At 35.4% G+C, this 15,045-nt stretch overlaps 1 protein-coding gene across 2 annotated transcripts in view; it reads left to right on the forward strand.

The window, feature by feature from the left end:
- The window catches only part of WRN (WRN RecQ like helicase), a 152,687-nt gene that overhangs the window by 93,742 nt on the left and 43,900 nt on the right, over positions 1–15,045 (forward strand). For both annotated transcript variants that reach the window (XM_003269548.3, XM_030817077.1), the window contains exons 22-24: positions 3,191–3,292; positions 3,577–3,669; positions 11,042–11,183. In XM_003269548.3, the coding sequence (XP_003269596.1) occupies positions 3,191–3,292; positions 3,577–3,669; positions 11,042–11,183 (337 nt within the window). The remainder of the gene's footprint in view (positions 1–3,190; positions 3,293–3,576; positions 3,670–11,041; positions 11,184–15,045) is intronic.

The following is a 15,045-nucleotide window of genomic DNA, read 5'->3' on the forward strand; positions in this document are numbered from 1 at the left end:
TGATAAGAGAGTGCCTCCCACTACAGTTTTTGTTTTTATGCATCATTAAACAATGTGTTTTTGAGTGTCCACTGTGTTCCATGAACTATGCTATGTGTGGGAGATATAATAGTAAAGAAAAGCAAAGTACCTGCTTCCATAGAATTTGGTATAATGGGAATGGTAATTCTTTAGAGAATCACATAACTATGGATACATAGGCTTCATTTTACTGTTCTCCTTTTGTGTTTGAAAATGTCAACAATCAAAATTTTTTAAAAAAGGAATCATGCAACATATTTAAAATTATAACTGTGTTTAGCGTAATGAAGGGAAATTGCATTGAGTAGTAAGAATATGTAATGGTGTGTGGTATTTCCCAAGTTAAAAAAAGTCAGATAAGGCTTCCTTGTGGAAGTGATAGTTCAAATCTGAAAGAAGAATAGGAATTAATTAGGTAAAAATGTTTGATGCAAATTTTAAGATTTTCCTTCTGAGTAGTCAGTAGCTTTTCCTTCTTAACATAGAAGATGACAAAACCATCCTTTTTTTGTACATAACAATTCTTGTTTTCCTTTAGACAGTTGTATCTGTCAAGCTTCTTATGATCTAATTTAAATAATTGGGATAGAACACAGCTGTACATGTTACTATTAAATATGGAATATATCAAACATAAGTTGATTCCTACCAGTTCTGATTTTATTTGTGTATTTTGTTAAAGGTACTGAGGACATTAATATCCAGTATTATATTGTGCATTTGAAGGTTCATCAATAAATACAATTCTTGTTTCTCTGGGTCTTGAAAGATATTTTAAATGGTTATCTCATTAAGATTTAACAGGAAATAACAGTGATTCAAATCAAATAGTGGTGCCAGAAACCCATACTTGAATTTTGGGTACAGACAGGTTACCCTTTGCATCAATCCTGAGGAAACTAAAACTATAGGATTAATCAGGATAAAAAAGAATTGAGCAAGGATTCAGGAGGGATCTGTATCATCCCGGTGACAACCCTCTTCTAGAAAAAACTAGAAAGTCTAAGAATAAATGAAGTTGCTGGTTCTCACCTGGAAAGGTCAGTTACTCACAAAATTTTTAGAGTCTATCTTATGCCGTAATTCTATCACTGAGAGAAGAAACTTGTCCAGTCATCATGTAATCTTCATGTAAATTTATATTTTTAATTGCAGAATTCATACCACAGGCAAAGTCCCAATGTCTGCATTTGCTGTTACCTTAAATAGTCAAACCCCAAAGTTATTGTAATCTTTTTTTAAGAGAGAATAATTTGCAAAATAATCTCGGTCCAATAGATCTTTCAGTGGATCCAAGTGATTTCCATGAATGGTTTAGAATTTTTTTAATTTTCAAATTGTTTTTATTCTGTGGAATACAGGACTTATTTTTGTAGTCCCAAAAGAAGAATAAATATTTATTTATTTGCCGTTAAGAGTTGTAGTTTTGTTTTCTCAAATTTGTCCTGACACTGATGAGATTAGTTAAATGTAGGTCATCTGAACCAAATACAAAGAAGGACCCAGTTCTGAGAGTGTGGGCGTTTGTTTTCTTGTTTTTTTTTTCTATAGGAGGGGAACAAGGTAAACTAAACAAGCAAACAAAATAAAGCAAAAAAGAACTGATTTTTATCCCTTGAGGTAGAAAGAATGAGATTACTGTGGGCCCCCTTATCTGCATTTTTGCTTTCTATGTTTTAGTTACTCACAACCACGTCCAAAATGTTAAATAGAAAATCCCAGAAATAATTCATAAATTTTAAATCAGTGGTGGCTTTGAGTACTGTAATGAAATTTTGTGCCATCCCACTCAGTTGGCCTCGACTCCCTTAGAATCATCCCTTTGTCCAGTGCATTCACATTGTGTTTACTCCCTGTCTGTTAGTCACTTGTTGCAGTATCGCAGTGCTTGTGTTCAAGTAACGCTTATTTTACTTAAGAATGGCCCCAAAGCACAAGAGTACTGTGCCTAAATTTATAAATTAAACTTTTCATAGGTAGATACGTATAGGAAAAAACATAATACATACATACGTACTATTCTGCGGCTTCAGGCATCCACTGGAGGTCTTGGAATGTATCCCTTGTGGATAAGGAGGAACTGTATATGGTTAACCTAGGAGCTAGAGTCAACAGTTGGAAGAGACTTTGGGGATAATTACATGGAAGAGCATGGTGGCTGGTGGTTTCAGATGACAAGAATGTTTTTGAATAATGGATCATTTGTGTCTTCAGACTTTCCAGAACTCCTTGAGAATTATGCAGAGGTATTTAATCAGTCAGAAGGTTGAATAGTCAAATTATTAGTGAGTGAAGTCTATTTTGATGAGGATTTTACTAATGCTGTCCCTTAGATATTATAAGTAAATCATTGTTTTCTTTTGAAATATCTGAGACCTAGTTAACACGGACTTTTATTTATTCTTGCAAAGATACGCAAAGCTAATTGGGAGATTGTCGTCATCTGATATTTGATATTCATGGGCTTTCTTCACAGAAGACTAGAAATTAACAGAGTCATGATGAATTATGGCTGCATTGACTTTAGAAAACAAACACCTCTTTAATGTTATTTAACAATTTTGAATAAATTTGATATGGCAAACAAATCAGTTATAATTGATTGAAAAATGAACTTAATTCTAATACTTGACTGGTGTTCCATAATAACCCATAATACTAAGAGACAGTTTTGGAGGGCGAGAAGTCCTGAAGAGCAGATAGAGATAAAGGCTCAAATTTGAGCTTCTTTCAGTATTCCTTACATCAGTGCTTTTAGTTTCTTATACAAAATAAATTAAAGAATAACCTTTTTACTGGGAAAAGGTAAAAATTAATAAATTGTAGAAGCCTTGTTTGAAGCCAAAAAGTGTGTGACATGTAAATTGAAATGAAAAACCTTAGCGTTTATGATACTTTTTCAAAGCAGCTAAAGAATTGATACTTGGACACAGGAAGAATTTTTTTCAAAAGCAATTTTTATAAAATAAGAAAAATGTTTGCTTCTTGTTGGGGGCATTGACTGGAAAGGAATACAACAGAACTTTCTGAGATGCTAGAAATGTCTTTTATCTTGATGGGGTGTGGGTTTTGTAGATAATGAAAAATAAACAGCAAAAAATAAATAAATAAAAAGTAAGAAAGTTGACAATACAGTTTTACATATTCCTGTGATGTTTTTAATCGACAGGCACCTTCTTACTGAGATACGTAATGAGAAGTTTCGATTATACAAATTAAAGATGATGGCAAAGATGGAAAAATATCTTCATTCTAGCAGATGTAGGAGACAGTATGTATTATTTATTTTATGCCAATAATATGGATTTATGGATGATGCTCTTTTAAGAAAACAATTTGGCTAAATAATTATCAGTATTTTGAAAAAATATTTTGTTGCTGTTACATGTGTGCTGAATTTTTAAGGCTAACTTCTTTGTGTCTGAGTAAGCTGAAGTCAAATAATGAGGTCCCAAGTGAATCAATTAATGATTATTTTACCTCATTATTTTCAGGAATGAACTTAACATATACATTTCTGTTCTTTTATTTAATTTAAAATTTTGTCTTGGGTAGAATCATCTTGTCTCATTTTGAGGACAAACAAGTACAAAAAGCCTCCTTGGGAATTATGGGAACTGAAAAATGCTGTGATAATTGCAGGTCCAGGTAAAGATTTCTTATTATAGATGGACATTTTAAAAGTCTTTCTTTCTCTTCCTATTCATGTTTAATTGAATTTTTGTTGAATGATAAGTATTTCAGTTTTTTAAACAAAACGATGAATGTATTTAGATATGAGAAAGCAAACAATATTGAAATATTTTGCTTAAAAAATAGATAAAGCAATAAAATGGTAGCCCTAAATCTAAACATATCAATAGTTATATTAAATGTAAATGATCTAAAATATTATTTAAAGGTGTAAATGGTAAGAATTGGTTTAAAAACATGACCCTGTTCTATATGTTGTCCACAAGAAATCCACTATAATTATATAGATAGGTTTAAAAAAGAATGAAACATTACATTCCATGAAAACATTAATCAAAAGGAAGCTGGAGTTGTTACTTTAATATCAGACAATGGAGACTTTGGAGCAAAGAATATTATCAGGATAAAGAAGGATATTATATGTTGTAAAAGAATCATTTCACCAATGTATCATTCAGGGTTCACCAGAGAAACAGGACCACTGATATTATGGATATATATATATATATATATATATATATATATATATATATATGGGGAGGGCGAGGAAGAACAAATATGGGGAGAGAGGGATGAGGGGACTGATTTTGAAGAATTAGCTCACGAAATTGTGGGGGTTGGCAAGTCTGAAATTTGTAGAGCAGGTCAATAGGCTGGAAACTCAGGCAAGAGGTGATGTTACAGTCTTGAGGCAGAATTTCTTCTCCAGCAAACCTAGTTTTTGCCCTTTAGTCCTGCCACTTAGTGGATGAGGCCCACCCACATTATTGACAGTAATCTCCTATACTTAAAGTCAACTGATTATAAATGTTAATCACATCTACAAAATATTTTACAGCAACATCTAGATTAGTGTTTGACCAAACAACTGAGCATCATAGGCTAGCCAAGTTGATGCATAATATTAATCATCACAACCAAGAAGACATCATCCTAAATATATATATATCCACATATATATGTAGATATATATATATCTGTTTAACAAAAAGACTGACAGAACTGAAAGGAGAAATAGAGAAACCTACAGTTACATTTGGTGACTTCCAACATATCTCAATAATCAATAAAACTGATAGACCAAAAAGTCAGTAAGAAGATAGAAGAAATGAACAGGACTATCAACATGCTGGATCTCATTGACTTTTTTAGAACATTCTACCCAACAACGGTAGAGTACACATTCTTTTCAAGTGCAGATGCAGTATTCATGAACATGGATCATATTCAGAGTCATAAAACAAACCTTAACAAATTTAAGAATCTTGTATTTGTATATTTTTTGACTAGAATGGAATTAAACTAGAAAGCAATAACAGAAAGATAACAGAAAAGTTTCTAAACCTTAGAAACCTTAGAAATTAAATAACACACTTATAAATAAATCTGTGTGTCAAAGAGGAAGTCTCAAGGCAAATCAGAAAATGTTTTGAACTGAATGAAATGAAAATACAAAATGTGTGAGATGCAGCTAATGCAATACTGAGAAGGAAATTTATAGTATTAAATACCTATATTATAAAAGAAGAAATGTCTCAAATCAATACCTAAGCTTACATCTTAAGCAACAAGCAAATAAGAGCAAAATAAATCAAAATGTGTCAAACAGAAGGAAATAATAAAGAACATAGGTCAATGAATAGAAAAGCTATGGTCATACCACTGCTGTCCAGCCTGGGTGACAGAGTGAGACCCTAGGTCAAAAAAAATTAAAAAACAAACAAAGCAGCATGCAGCATTCATTGTCAGTGAATAGAAAATGGAAAAACAATAGAGAAAATCAATGAACTCAAAAGCTCATTCTGTGTAAAGATCAACAAAATTGATACAAACTTCTAACAAGACTGACAGGAAGAGAAAAGACACAGAAGACCAATACCAGGAATGAAACAGGGAATTTCACTACAGACCCCCCAGGTATTACTAGGGATGATAAGGGAACACTATGAACAACTCAGAACATAACTTTAATAATTTAGATGAAGTGGATCAATTTCTTGATAATCTCAAGCTAATTAAACTTACAGTGAATTAGATAACCTGCATAGTGTTACAACCATTAGAGGGATTTAATTCTATGTTAAAAATCTCTGAAAATAAAATTCCCTAGCTCAAAGAGTTTCAATGACAAATTCTACCAAACATTTAGAAGACAAAACAATACCAATTCTATAGCGTGATCCCATTTATATAATAGTCTTTGAAACATAAAACTATACTAGAGGGATGAAGAAAAGATCAGTGGTTATTAGAGATTGGGGGAGGGAGAAGGTATGATTCCAAAGGATAATACAAGACAGTATTTTGGAGTGATAGATTTATCGTGCCCTGATTGTGATGGGAGTTAGATGAATCTATGGATATCTTAAAATTTGTAGAACTTTACACATACATACAACCAATTTGCCTATGTTAATTGAAAAAATAAAAACAAATTATTTACCTGGTTGCGTTAGCTACATACCTAAGTTCAATAGCTGCATTATTCTAAGACAAAAGAAGCATTATTAAAGATGGAGTTTTTCTCTGTGTAATGGCAAATAGTTCCTTCACTAAGAAGATAGAATTGTTCTATGCACCTTTAAAAAAAACAAAAACAACAAAAAAAACACAACCAACAAACAGTAACTTGCCTGGTGCGGTGGCTCACACTTGTAGGATCAGCACTTTGGGAGGCTGAGGTGGGAGGATCACTTGAGACTAGGATTTTTAAGACTAGTCTGGGCAAAAAACCGAGACTGTGTCTCTACAAAAGTAAAAAATAAATTAAAAAAATTAGCTAGGCATAGCGTCCTGTGCCTCTAGTCCCAGCTACTATGGAGGCTGAGGTGGAAAGATCGCTTGAGCCTGGAAAGTCAAGACTGCAGCTGCAGTGAGCCGTGATGGCACCACTACACTCCAGGCTGGGCGTCAGAGTCAGACTCTGTCTCACATAAAAAAATAAATGAATAATAATAACAATAATAATAAAAACTAGTCTGGGCGTCATGGCTCACACCTGTAGTCCTAGCCCTTTGGAAGGCTGAGGCAGGAGGATTGCTCGAACCCAAGACTTTGAGAACAGTCTGGGCAACATAGCAAGACTCCTCTCTATTTAAAAAAAAAACAAACAAACTTAAAAATCCAGCAAGTACATAAAGCACAAAGCTGACAGAAGAGGTGGAGAAATCAACAAATCCACCATATAAGTGGGAGAATTTGATGTAATTTTTAGTTATTGGTAGGGTAAAGAATCCAAAAATTAGTACACTATAGAAAATTTGGTCAACATAGTAATAAGTTTGATTTATCAGATACATAGTATATAGAGCCCTAGACCAAGCAACTGTAGCAGTGTATCTCAAGTATTTTTACTTCATGACCCACATAGCAAATGATATGTGTATGTAACACATTGGACTAATTGTCAGAGTTCAGTTTCTGTCCAAAACCCTAAGATCTGCAGTGATTAACCTTTCAGCACTCTTACAACTCACTTGTTTATAGCACACTGATTGAGAAGCACTGAAAGACTTCATTCCTCAAACATACATGGAATATTTCTAAAAACTATGTATTGGGCTGGGTGCGGTGGCTCACACCTGTAATCCCAGCACTTTGGGAGGCTGAGGTGGGCGGATCCCGAGGTCAGGAGATCGAGACCATCGTGGCTAACATGGTGAAACCCCGTCTCTACTAAAAATACAAAAAATTAGCCGGGCGTGGTGGCAGGCGCCTGTAGTCTCACTACTCGGGAGGCTGAGGCAGGAGAATGGTGTGAACCTGGGAGGCGGAGCTTGCAGTGAGCCGAGATTGCACCACTGCACTCCAGCCTGGGCAACAGAGTGAGACTGTCTCAAAAAACCCAACCAAACAAACAAAAAAACTAAACAAACAAAAAAACAAAAAAAACCCCTATATATTAGAGCATGGGTTGGCAAACTATGGCCTGTAGGCCAAATCTGCATGCCGTTTTTTGTTTTTTGTTTTTTTAATTTTTTTTTGACATAGGGTCTCACTGTCACACAGGCTGTATGACCATAGCTCACTGTAACCTCAAATTCCTGGGCTCAAGCAATTCTCTTGCCTCAGCTTCCCAAGTAGCTACAGGCACGCACTACCTGGCCCAGTTAATTAAAAAAAATTTTTTTTTTGGTAGAGACAGAGTCTCAGTATGTTGCCCAGGCTGGTTTTCAAACTCCTTCCCTCAATCAGTCCTCCTACCTCAGCCTCCTAAAGTGCTGGGATTATAGGCATGAGCCATCACACTTGACTAATGTTTTTGTAAATAAGTTTTCTCAGAACAGAGCCATGCCTTCTGTTTATGTGTTATGTAGGGCTGCTTGAGTTAAGTAGTTGGCACAAAGCCTATCATGGCCCATAAAGCTTGAAATACTTACTATCTGGTCCTTTATAGAAAGTGTTTTCTGACCCTGTACTAGACTAGCTTGTCTCAAAATTCTTCTATGAATTTGGAAGTTTTCTCACCACACTTTCTGACCATAATGCACTTGAGTTAGAAATAAATAAGAGGATAAACAACAAAATTCTCATGCATTTGGAAATTAAAAATAACAATTCATATTCAAAGAAAGAAACTGGAAATTAAAAGAAAATTTAAACCTACAGATAACTACATTAATATGCATTAACACTTTTAGAACTTAGGGATAGTTACAATGATATACATTAAAACTGGTAAGAGGCTGGATACGTTGGCTCACGCCTGTAATCCCAGCACTTTGGGAAGCCGAGGCTGGGGGATCACAAGGTCAAGAGATCGAAACCATCCTGGCCAACATGGTGAAACCCCGTCTCTACTAAAAATACAAAAATTAGCTGGGCATGGTGGCATGTGCCTGTAGTCCCAGCTACTTGGGAGGCTGAGGCAGGAGAATCGCTTGAACCTGGGAGACGGAGGTTTCCGTGAGCCGAGATTGGACCACTGCACTCCAGCCTGGCGACAGAGCGACACTCTGTCTCAAAAACAAAAACAAAAAAAACTAGTAAGAGGGCCCAGTGGCTCACACCTGTCATTGTAGCTCTTTGGGAGACTGAGGAGAGAGGATCAGTTGAGGCCAGGAGTTCAAGACCAGTCTGGGCAACATAATGAGACCCCATCTCTACAAAATTTTAACAACAACAACAAAAAAAAAACTGGTAAGAGGCAACATGAATAGTACTTTGTGGGAGTTTGATAGCTTGAAATACTCATAATAGAAAAGAAAAGTAATCAGCTAAGCATCTCACTAAAGAGATTAGGAGAATAAACCTAAGCATAGTTTTTTTCCCAAACATTATTATATTTGGAATATTGAATGCATTCTTATTGCTATTTCAAAGATACTCTAAGGAAAGCAATTGAATTAGGTAGTTGAACTCTATAGTAGATTTTCTTTAATGAGTCCTTTTGTTCTCAACCTACTTAAATAATTCTCATTTGAATTTATGATAATTTTAGATCTACCCAAAGGTTGACTTAGGAATTTAACTTCTAAATCTACTCAAATGAAAGGTTTATAATCTTTGTGTCATATTTTACAGTCATTAGCATTTAACAATTTATAGCATAGGATTTGGGGTTTTTTTTCATTTTAAATAAGAAATTTATTTAAACAAGACACTTGACTAAGGGAAAACTATCTTGGAGTTGTTATTACTAGAGTAATTTATTTCTACTTAAAGACAGATTGCCCCACAAGTAACAGCTACATAAAAACAGCTGTAAAATTGTCCTTGGTTTTACAGTGATAAATGAAAAACATTAAAATTATCTAATTGAACAAGGTATGCAAGGATTTTTATATTGTTTTTTGCTAAAACCGTGACAGCATAATAACATCCTGGAGTATAAAGATAAGAGCTGAATGAGCAGGCCACTAGGGGACAAAGGGAGTCTTTTCACAGAACCAGTGCTTCTTTTCCCCACCCTATCTCCATTGAGGTCAATCTAAACATATTATTGGCCATTTAGTTAAAAAAAGAAAGAAAAGAAAAGCAATATGCCTGTGGACATACACCAGTTGCTTTCTGTGCAATAAAAGACTGAGGAAGGGGAAAATGAAAGAATAGAGAAAACTGTGTAGTCAGGATGTGGTGGAACCAAATTGCAACTTTCTTTTTTTTTTTTTTTTTTTTGAGACGGTTTTGCTCTCATCACCCAGGCTGGAGTGTAGTAGTGGCCCAATCTCGGCTCACTGCAACCTCTGCCTCTCAGGTTAAAGCCATTCTCCTGCCTCAGCCTTCTGAGTAGCTGGGATTACAGGTGCATGTCACCATACCCAGCTAATTTTTGTATTTTTACTAGAGATAGGTTTTCACCGTGTTGGCCAGGCTGGTCTTGAACGCCTGACCTCAAGTGATCCACCCGCCTCGGCCTCCCAAAGTGCTGGGATTACAGGTGTGAGCCACTGTGCCTGGCCAAATTGTAGCTTTCTAATTGAGACTGTATTCTTGGTCTGGAAGAGTAGAGTTCTGCAGTAAAGTAGCAGGTCCCCCTTTTAGTAGACATCTCCATATCAGCTGCTGGACCACATCAGTTTTATCTTAAGCCTCACTTCCAAATGTGCAGATGTGTCTGGTTCATTGATTGGCTGCCTGTCAAATTGAAACCTGATCTGCCTCATTGACAAACCGTGTCCCTTACAATAGGCTTTCATTGGTTTACTAAGTGGTGTGGTGCGTTGCTCTTCATCTTAAACTGCACCACAGTTTAAGATGAACCTTCAAATGAACATTTTCCTTGTTCTCAGTCTTGACTCCTTCCTTGGGCTTTCTGTGGACCCTGGTGAGTTTGGCAGCCTCCTCAGCTGCTGCTTCACAAAAGAGTTACCAGGTCTGCCCCGAATGAGTGAGCCCCTAAACAGGACCAGGAGTGGCAGAAGAAAGAGGCAGCAACTGAGATGTGTTTTTTCTAAGCTGAAAGGCTTTTTTTTTTTTTTTTGCAACAAATCTTTTTTTGCAACACACCTTTAACACTAAAGTCCAATATTTATATAATTGGTCAAGTAAGTGGAGCTGTTCTAGCTATCAATACAGCAACTCTGCTTGCTTGTCCTATTATTAACATTATTCCTTTCTGTAGTCTGAGGTGCCTCCCATGAAACTTGCTTCTAGGGCACTAGGATTGAGAACCATCAACATAACATATCTGTTATGCTATAATAGTTTATTTTTCATATTTTAGATACTTTACATACTCAGGTATAATGAACTTTATTCGTAGCTTCTGAAGTAGTTGGCACATTTGAGATATTTTTTACTTGGCTAATTGTTATGCCAAATCTTTTGATTTCTAAAGATACACGCCTTGGCTAAGCTTTCTTCAAATGTTATTATTTTTATTTAGATTGGATCATTGCTATTCCATGGATGACTCAGAGGATACATCCTGGGACTTTGGTCCACAAGCATTTCAGCTTTTGTCTGCTGTGGACATCTTAGGGGGAAAATTTGGAATTGGGCTTCCAATTTTATTTCTCCGAGGATCTGTAAGTATATCTGTGAATTCCCTTCGTAGATCTTCCTTTACTTCTATTACACTTTTCTTCAGAGATTTGCAGTATTATGATTGTAACTTTGACTTCAGATGGGTGACTAGGAACTCAATAGAGTCTTACTAAGTTCCAGGTAAATACTACATTCATTACTTTGGATGAAACCTGTGTTTATGGCATCTTCTGCTGTTTCCATGTTCCAAGCCGATGTTCAGCTCTGCAGCTCAGTCTGGAAGCACTGTGTTAGTTTATCACATTGCATTTGGGTGAATCCCTAGACTAGTCTTGCTTAGGATAATTAGGAAAAGTTAACTTTCATTGTGTCAAGGGACAGGTAGAACAAGATTGTCCTTCTGTCCAGGAAACTCTTAAATTCTTCAAGGAAAACTTTAGTTATAGGGATTATTTTTTAAATGTCTAATTTCAGTAAAAATATTTGGGACATATTTATTTTTCCTTCTGTTTCCTATCAGAAGTATTTAAGGTTATAAGAAAATTGTGGTTTTTGCCTTTCCTAATGAATAAATAATCAATTAAATTCAGGTACATTTTTTTGGAGTGATTGATGTTCCAGTATTCTTCTAAACAACCACGGGTACAAATGTGAACAAGATAGGACCCTTGCAGTCCAAGAGCTTGTTCTATAGTCCTTTCCTTTATATGATTTTTTCCCCTGATTTAGAAGTCTATAAAGCAAAGCTAAATATTACACACTGATATTGGCTGAATAGATCAAGAGCGAGGGATAGGATACTTTGCAAATATGCATATTTATTAAAATATACTTTAAAATAGAGATTAAAATTCTCATTTTGAATGTAGAATAGGTAAGCATTTTATTTGTGAAATACTCGAATGCTTCATGTAAATACTTTGAGTTTGTATTTTTATTTTTTTTATTTTTATTTTTTTATTATACTTTAGGTTTTAGGGTACATGTGCACATTGTGCAGGTTTGTCACATATGTTTCCATGTGCCATATAGATTTCCTGCACCAATTAACTTGTCATTTAGCATTAGGTGTATCTCCTAATGCTGTCCCTCCCCCCTCCCCCCACCCCACAACAGTCCCCGGAATGTGATGTTCCCCTTCCTGTGTCCATGAGTTCTCATTGTTCAATTCCCACCTATGAGTGAGAACATGCGGTGTTTGGTTTTTTGTCCTTGCGATAGTTTACTGAGAATGATGTTTTCCAGTTTCATCCATGTCCCTACAAAGGACACGACTGAGTTTGTATTTTTAGAAAGGAACATATTGGAGGCTGAGGCAGGAGAATGGCGTGAACCTGGGAGGCGGAGCTTGCAGTGAGCCGAGATTGTGCCACTGCACTCCAGCCTGGGCAACAGAGCAAGACTCTGTCTCAAAAAAAAAAAAAAGGAACATATTTATTAAATTAGTTGTGAAATATTTTTAATGAAATATATTGAAAACTTAGTGTACTGATGTTTTTAGATTCTAAATGGAGTTTAAAATTTTGTTTGTAAATCACAAGTTGGATAAGAAATTTAATAGTAGAAGTGTTGCCTAAGGAACTGTTTTAGGTGCTGTGAGTGAAACTGTATTTTTTATAACAAGAATTTTAGTTGTAAGCGACAGCTTAAATATAATTGAGATCTATGAAAATGTATTCTGTCTCTATCACCTTCAAAACCTGTTATCCCAGTTGAATGTATAATTTATAAAAATTATTCTTGTTTTAATTTGGTGTAATCTAGCCATATCCAGTATCAACAAATAAGTCTAAGTAGGCTCCTTGACAAACTTGAACTGGCCACAAGAGAGATCAGATTTCACCTATTAAAAAGCCAAATCAGACCACTTACACTCACAGTCTCTTCTGGGAGTCCTCAAATTAAGAAGTTTATCCTTTGTGAAATATTATACTACCCTTGCTAGATAAAAGTAAAACTTTTCTGAAGGTACCACTGAATGAAAATCTGTAGACACTAAATGCAATGAAAATAAGGCACTGTTTTTTTTTCTCCCCATTTCAGTGATCTTGGTATCCTGGGATGTTGTTTTAAAAATTATCATTATAATTCCTTTGAGAATTTAGTAAAATGTTCCCTTTAACCAACTTAGGAAAAATTAATATCTTTGTACATGATTTTGAGCTGTAAAATAAACATTTTAAACTGGGAATAATTGGAGTTTAAAGAGATAATGTATGTAACATATAGTAGCAGCATATAATTCTCTCTTACACAAGATTTTTCTAAATAGTATAAACAGTTATGTAGCCTATCTAGGGGTTTGTGAATAGAGTTTAAAATTTTGTTTTGAAGCTGCAAGTTTGATTAGAAATTAAACAGTAAAGGTATTACTTAAGGAACTTTGTTTTAGCTGTCTAAACAACTTACTATATAAAAATCTTTAAACATTCTGTATAAATATGTGATAAGATATGCAATGACCTTAATTTTGTAGATTAGAAAATAAAAACACACTCATTAATTTGCATAACTGAGAGATTAAGTGAAAATTCTCTTCTGATCACATTGGCAGAATGCCAAATCTTGTCGTGGCACTAGAATTAGACGGTAGTTTTGATAATACACGATTTGACTATAGACATTTGTTGAAACTATTGGTAGTTTTAATCACTCTTGTAATTTTCAAACTAACGGGAGAGGATTATCCATCCTGTTTTCTAGACAAGCTATTTCATCTGAATGAAATATATTCCTAGAGATAATTATCACTACTTTATCTTTTGGTTTTATTTTGCACATAGAATTATAGTTCACAGTGACTTTCTGAAGCTCTAAAGTTACAGCTGTGAGCTTCTTTGGCCTGTAGGGACTGGGAAAAAGCACCCCCGTCCTCCTCCCCCTGCCAAAAAAAAAAAAGTTAAAGTGTTTTTAACAATAGCAATGGGCTTTTTGTAGTTTAAGAACTTAGGAGTTGCTCAGGCTGGAATGCAGTGGTGTGATCATAGCTTGCTGCAGCCTTGAACTCCTGGGTTCAAGCAGTCCTCCCACCTCAGCCTCCAGAGTAGCTGGGACCACAGGTGCCACCACACCCAGCTATTTATTTTTTATTTTTTTTTGTAGGTATGGGGTCTCCCCATGTTGCCCTGCCTGTCTCAAACTCCAGGGCTCAAGTGATACCCCCAACCCTTGGCCTCCCAAAGCACCGAGAGTCACTGTGCCAGGCTGTGTTTAAAATTTCTTGAGCTGGAGTTTATGGCTATTTTTTCCACTAGTTATTAAACATGTATTTTTGTATAAGGCACTGTATTGCATTTTGTGGGGGGATTCAAAGCTAAATTAGATGAGATGCATCATCTATTATGGAAGATGTTACTTAAGAAGAAATGAGTGTAATGTAGCAGAGAATGAGATAAGGGACATGTGAATACATATAAATGCTATTGAAGTTCTGAAGGGAGAGAGTGTTTAGAGAAATTAGAGAAGTCTTTGTGAAGGTATCACTAGAACTTCCTATTTTTGTGGAATATATGGTAGATTTTGGTGTGATTCTGTGGATTTGGACATTCATTCAGAGAAGGAATGAGGGAAGAAGGGTGGAGAAGAATGTGGCATTCGCAGTACAAAAAGCAATTGTGACTTTTAAAGAAGTTAATATGGAGAAGTGGCAAGTCTTTTCTCTTCTCTTCTCTTCTCTTCTCTTTTTTCTTTTTTTCTCTGTCAGATACTGGTGTAAAGACTTTGTTTTTACCAGAAACTGATATGTTGGGTCATGTACCCTGGCCAGTCAGTTCTCTTTATTCTAACACTTACCGATCAGTTAGATTTCCACATTCCATGATATGTCTGTTTTGGTGACCCTTATTTTTCCACCTGGTTCATAAAGGGAAAGAATGAGATACGTCACCCAGGCTCTGGAATACA

The sequence above is a fragment of the Nomascus leucogenys genome, chromosome 8 (genome assembly GCF_006542625.1).
Source record: "Nomascus leucogenys isolate Asia chromosome 8, Asia_NLE_v1, whole genome shotgun sequence".
Taxonomy (NCBI): Eukaryota; Metazoa; Chordata; class Mammalia; order Primates; family Hylobatidae; genus Nomascus; species Nomascus leucogenys.